We start from the raw sequence: 6208 nt of genomic DNA on the forward strand, positions 1-6208 counted from the left end.
TGTTCAATTTGTTGCTCTTCATCAGACTCAAATGGACAAACCAACATATCAAAGATAATGGTGAAACAAATTCAATAAAAGAGCAATAAAAAGTTATAATGAGAACATTGTCCATCGTAAAACTACAACCTTTCCGTTGAAAGAAGATTCACAGATCGCTTTTGCAAAGTGTACTGTCAAAATTGAAATCAGAGTTTGGCTTACTGTCAAGTATGGCAAGTAAGATATTTGTACTCTTCAGCCATGCTCAGTGGCTCATTATTCATAAGGTTTAGCTGTTTGTTTTACTCGCATTAAGAGGATCTGCGACTCACTTCATCTGCTGCAACATGACTGGGAACATTCTTAAATTCTTACATACTGGTATGTTTTTTATAAGGTCAAATAACCGGGACCTGGGATCAGCAGATTTTTGTTGGACCACCTCTGCTTTGATAATCCAGCATCAAAGCTGCAAAATAAAATGAACGAATGAACAAGTCGTTGTTACGCAATTTTTGTCCCACTTCAGCTCAGCTGGTGTTTTCCCCCCTAAAACTTGATTCAACCTCATGAAAGTCAGCTTGGCATAGAGCCTATATGAACCTTTACTTAGCATGGATAGACATCAACTAGACAGAACTCGTCGCGGTCAACATTGCATTACATCCATGTAGTCTAGACGGGGCGATTACAAGAGCAGCAGGATCAGTTGTCAGGTGAGCCTTTGATAGTCGGTACAGTTTGCTTTCTCAGCTGCAGAGGGGGCCGTATCAAGACAGGAGGGTTGGCGATCATGTGCAAATCTTTAATCCACTGCTTGCTAATGCTATAGGCAATGCTAAAAATTATTTGATGCGATATGGTAAACTAGGTATAAGCATAAGTCTACAAAGACTGGATGAGTATGTTTTGAAAGTGGATGTACAGGGGTGGATTTGCCGCAATTGTCCTTGATTCCCACAGTGACAAAATCCCATCTTTATCAATCCTTCTGTCATCCCAGCTAGCTTTCTGCATAGATGCTCACCTAAAATGGCCCGAGGAGCACTTGCATCTGAACCTGCATCTTGGCGATTAGGAAAATCTGTCTGTTTTTCAGTCCTGGAAATGGAATTCTGTTGAGTTTAAAACGTCACAGTGGATGTGTGCCCAGTCTTTCCCACAAATGTGTTATACTTGGGCACTATTTCCAGGTATATTGCCAGCCAACCAAGTTTAATTCAACTAATTCAGGGTTTCCCATTAGCGCCACAGCTTCAGATCACCCTCCTCCCCCCTTCATGGTCACCGTCTCTATATAACCAGCACTTTATTCACTTTATTTTGCTGAAACGCTCTCTCTCTCTCTCTCTCTCTCTCTCTCTCTCTCTCTCTCTCTCTCTCTCTCTCTCTCTCACACACACACACACACACACACACACAGTCTAAATGATATTAGTAGAGGTGGGTATCAAAATTTGATACTTTTAAAACCCTCAGTACCACTGTGTTCAACAAAGCAAGTGTCATTTGATACCGTGTTGGTTTTGATTGTTTTGATACAGCATTAATAATAAGCCACATCAACACGTGGCTCACCTGCTCTTGTGAAACTTGAATCACGGGTGAAAAAATCCTAAACAGGCGAGTTTATGAAACACACTGCTGACAAAGAAATTGTCAGAGCGGACAGCCGTTGTATGTACAGTGAGACTGAGAAGTGTAGTTTGTGTGTGTGTGTGTGTGTGTGTGTGTGTGTGTGTGTGTGTGTGTGTGTGTGTGTGTGTGTGTGTGTGTGTGTGTGTGTGTGTGTGTGTGTGTGTGTGTGTGTGTGTGAAGAGAAAACAAGGCAAGCAGGTTAAAGTGATTTGAGTAAAAACACTAAAAATAGGTGGACAATGAACTAGAATTAAAATGGTGAATTTAAAAAATAGCCATCAACAATAGGCTAATGTGTTCTTTCAAATAATTTAAACAGACAGTTACATTGCCCCCTGCCAGTTACATTCTCTGCAAAACACTGCTCCCCTTGAAAACAGTTAAACATGTCACTAATCTCTTTGCCCTGTCTAGATTCTGCTCTCTATGTTGTCTCTACTGCTGGCTACCTACTGATTGTCACGTGGCTAAATAATCTAACTTGCTTTGTCCCTCTGGGAGATGAGCCCTTCACAAATGTCAAGCTGCAATTGTATTAGTGCATGTGGCCTGACCTCGACACCAGATTTGTAAAGTGCAAAGTGGGGCAAAGTAACGTGTTATGATGACAAGCCTCAGGGCAGCTTTTACTGATTGCTCTTTATTCATGTTAACCTATGGAGATGTTTCATATTTTCATTATAAGATTTTAGAGATATTTGTGCAGCATGGTGGTCTAGAGGTCAGAGAGTCTGAAATGTCAGTGCTACAGACATATTTTGAGCTCACTCATTTTACGTTGCTTTGAGGCTAAGTTAAATGCCAACAATGTCAATATTTCAGTGATTTAAAAATAATCTGTTTCAGCTCCTTGGGAATGGAATTAGTCAAGTGAGGATTTGTTTGTGTTTATTAACATACTGTGAAATACCTCCTGAAGACAAGTGCAACCTGGAAAAACACTTTGTCTTTGTTTTGGTGTCAGGACTCAAGACCCTCCGCTGAGGACCAGGAAGTCCTGCTGTTCAGAACAGACCAATCAGGTCGTGCCTGGCCAGTCAACGCCCCCTCTGGACCTCAGGAGCCCCGCGGAGGACGACGGAAAAAGAAAGCGGTACAGAAAGTGAAGAGGGGTGGGAGAGATGAGGAGAGAGGGAAGCAGATTTTTTTTTTTAGTGTTATTTATGTGTTTATTTATTTATTTATTTATAATCCCCACAGCATTCTAGGATTTTTGGAGGCTCAGCTCCCATCCATTTCTAATGTAGATTACTGCTGTCCGACTATCCCTCCTATAATAGTTTAGAGAAGAGAGAGGGAGCAAAAGAGAGATTTATTTTATGCTTTTGGTTCCTAGATATGTGGTGTTTGTCAGTGTGTGAAATGAAAGCAGGGGCTCCACCTGACTTATAAACGTGTGTAACATAAACAAAGCTCTCCAGAACATTCTCTGTTTATGGTTCCAATGAATTTATGGTGCAGCACAGTGTATTTTACATTTTTAAAAATATGTCCCTCCTCATTTTTTTGACTCCAAGATGCTGTCTCCCTCTTTCTCTCATGTCCATTTCAATATCTGTCTTGTTTATCTGTCTCTTTTGGACTCTGTTGACCTGTTGCTGTCTCTCTTGCTATCATTGTCCCCCTTTTTTGACAAACAGCAACCATATGTTTCCAGTGAATATTTTCCTATTTTCCTGATTCCCATTTTGGCTATGTTCTGCTCATTTTTTTGATGACATTTATTCTTAATCTCTTCCACCTCTTTGTCTCTGTGTGTTTGCATCACAGATTGAGACCCATGTGGCTGGGGAGCGTGTGCGGTACTTCCAGGACGATGACAGTGTGGGTCTGCAGGAGATGGTCAGGAGGGAGAAGATGAGCTCAGCGCAGGATCAGAACGCCCTTTACTCCCGCATGGCTTCCAAGGTACCGTTAGACAGGCTACTTTTAAATCCTCAACCTCTTAAATCCTGCCGGTCCCATTGACGGGTTTGTCGCTCTCCACTAAATTCTAGAGGGCAGCCCAAGGTTTCCAAAGATGCCAAATATGTCCAGCTCAGTCAAAGGAAAATAAAGTATGAGATATCTAGATATTTTCTACGTGATGTCATGCTGCGTCCAAAACCATGGCTTCTTGGAGTTGAATTTTTCACTCAATACAAGTGTGATGTAGCTTCAACGAAGTGTTGCAGATAGATACAGATGCAGATACAGAATATGCATGTGCTATGTCATACAATATGGGGAAAAAAAAAACTTTGAAACTGTGAAGCTACTTAAGGGAAAATCAGAGTTTAACACAGCAGGGCAACATGGATGAGATAGTTATTACCAGACTAGACAGTTTGTCATTGAATTAAATAAACTTTTTAACTCCAAAGTTGGAGGAATTGCAAGCTGCCAAGTCAGTGTTCTGCTGTTTTTTTTTGTTTGTTTGTTTTTTTTTTTTTCTCAATTGTACAAACCCAAGACTGCTGTTTCCATAGCCGGCAATGCAGGGGCTGGATTTTCTACAATCTGGCAACCTGATGGCAGGGATCACTGCAACATGGCAACTTAAGGCTGGAATTCACTCACTCAGGCTAAGTTTGCTAATACCTGGTGTATGTTGACATAACACAGTGAACTGAATGCAACGTAATCAGTTACTTTGCAAGAATAGTGTGATTGTTAGAAAACTGAGCTTTTTTATATTTTTTATTTATTTTTCATTTGAATCTGAAGATTAACCTGAGATTGCTCGGAGGCGCACCAGATGAAAAACCTACCTCTGCTAGTGGTTTACAGTTTGGCATAAGAATTTCCCAATGGGATTATTCAGTCACTGGTCACAGTTTGATTCAGTGCTTCAAAAAAATGTTGCGGTCTTACTTTGTCACCCAGTGATAAGGCTGTTGTCTTTTCCTTTCTTCTCTGACATTGGCTGGCTCTCCTCTCTGTCGTGCTTCCTCTGACCAGTTAGATGGGATGCCACCTCAGACTTAGTCAGAGGGGTGGAGTGGACATAGTGGCAGCTGCATCAGATTATGAAGCGAAAGTGGCACTTTTCTTGAGTTCAGTCAGTCCTGTACTGTTTGTAACTTTGGTCAACAGTTTCACAATGGCATATCAGGCGGGCTCATTTGTTTTAGGTCATCATTGGTTATTGCAAACAAAAATGATATCTGCAACAAGAGCTGGCAGAACCAAACCTGTATGTTGTGTAAAGAATATTACTAAGATAGATGAGCAGAGGGACTTACCAGCCTCATGAATTTAGTTGAAACTTGTACACAATTTATTCAGGGAGGGATAAATAGAGCTTGGTCCTATTAGCCTGCCTTGGCAAGTAGAAAAAATAAAAATTTGATCCCTGTACTGTTATCCCAAATTTTTTGACTGTTTTAACTTAAACGTTTTGATACAGATTTTGCCAGACTAATTAATGGACTTATTCCCTCTGCTGCTGGTACCAGTTTGTTGAGAATAATTTAGGAAACCATTTTTAATCCCTCTGCAGCTCATCTTTGGGTTTCAGCCAGGTTTTGACATGCTGTTTCCACTGCTGTAGGCAACACTGCAGTGATGTGAGCAGAGTTAGATGAAGGCAGACAGGGATATCAGTCTGGTGGAGGTATGATTTCTGCCCTGCACTGAGTGTATACAAGTGTGTTCATGTGAACGATCAGCTCTATCAAATATGTCACGCTTCCCTGGGGGGGAGCAGAGACAGCGGCCTTTTGGGATTTGTAGTGTCAAATTGGCAGGCATTTTGCTTCTTCCCTTATCCTTCTCTCTCTGTCTCTGTCTCCCTCTCTCTTACTGTCATATACTGCGTGTCTCTCTCTCTGTCCCTCTGTTTATGTCTCTCTTCCTCTGTGTGTTGGAAAAAGATGCAGACTGCATTGTTTAAGGAGTGGAAACACATTTTGTGTTTTCCTTTCACATCTCCTCTTTTCTTTTGTACCCCTTAGTCCCTGCAGATTCTATGTCAGGAACATGCTATGTTAAAATCCTACCTGACAGGTGTGTGCATTTGAGAGAGCGAGAGACAGAGGCAGAGAGAGAAAGAAGAAAGTATTAATAAACAATGAGACAGCAGAGTTGCCATGGCAATTAAAAAAAAAAAAAAAGTCAACTGCGTTAGCTCTGTCCATGGTGTTTCCGTCTCCTCTCACTTTCTCTACCCTCACTTGCACAGTCTTTCAATCACTCATGCGCGCGCACACACACACACACACAATCACTTGCCCTTGCTCATATACACATTACACATTACACACACACACACACACACACACACACATAAAAATAAGCACACATGCTGCACCTACAAAGAGTGACACTAAAAATACATCTACAGTTACCATGGCAGGGATTCTCTAAATACCTCCGATAATCACAACTATAGATTTATGATCTGCAGGCGAGATAGATACTGCATGTATGTATAACTGTACTGTATTGTCCCAACAGCTTCCCTTCCATCTCTCCATCACTCTAAATTTTCCTCTGGCCCTTTTCTCTTGACCTTCCTCCCTTCTTCTACCCTACTTCCATCCTTTCCTATATAAGCCATCTATCAATTTACCCATCTCTCTCTTTTCAGCCCTTTTATACTTCTCTT

The 6208-nt window shown here is 41.3% G+C and overlaps 1 protein-coding gene across 1 annotated transcript in view; it reads left to right on the forward strand.

The window, feature by feature from the left end:
- Window positions 1–6208, forward strand: part of cwf19l2 (CWF19 like cell cycle control factor 2) — a 37154-nt gene that overhangs the window by 25334 nt on the left and 5612 nt on the right. Inside the window, exons 12-13 of the mRNA XM_030067681.1 lie at window positions 2585–2713; window positions 3391–3528. Coding sequence (XP_029923541.1) covers window positions 2585–2713; window positions 3391–3528 — 267 coding nt within the window. The remainder of the gene's footprint in view (window positions 1–2584; window positions 2714–3390; window positions 3529–6208) is intronic.

The sequence above is a fragment of the Myripristis murdjan genome, chromosome 13 (assembly GCF_902150065.1).
Source record: "Myripristis murdjan chromosome 13, fMyrMur1.1, whole genome shotgun sequence".
NCBI lineage: Eukaryota > Metazoa > Chordata > Actinopteri > Holocentriformes > Holocentridae > Myripristis > Myripristis murdjan.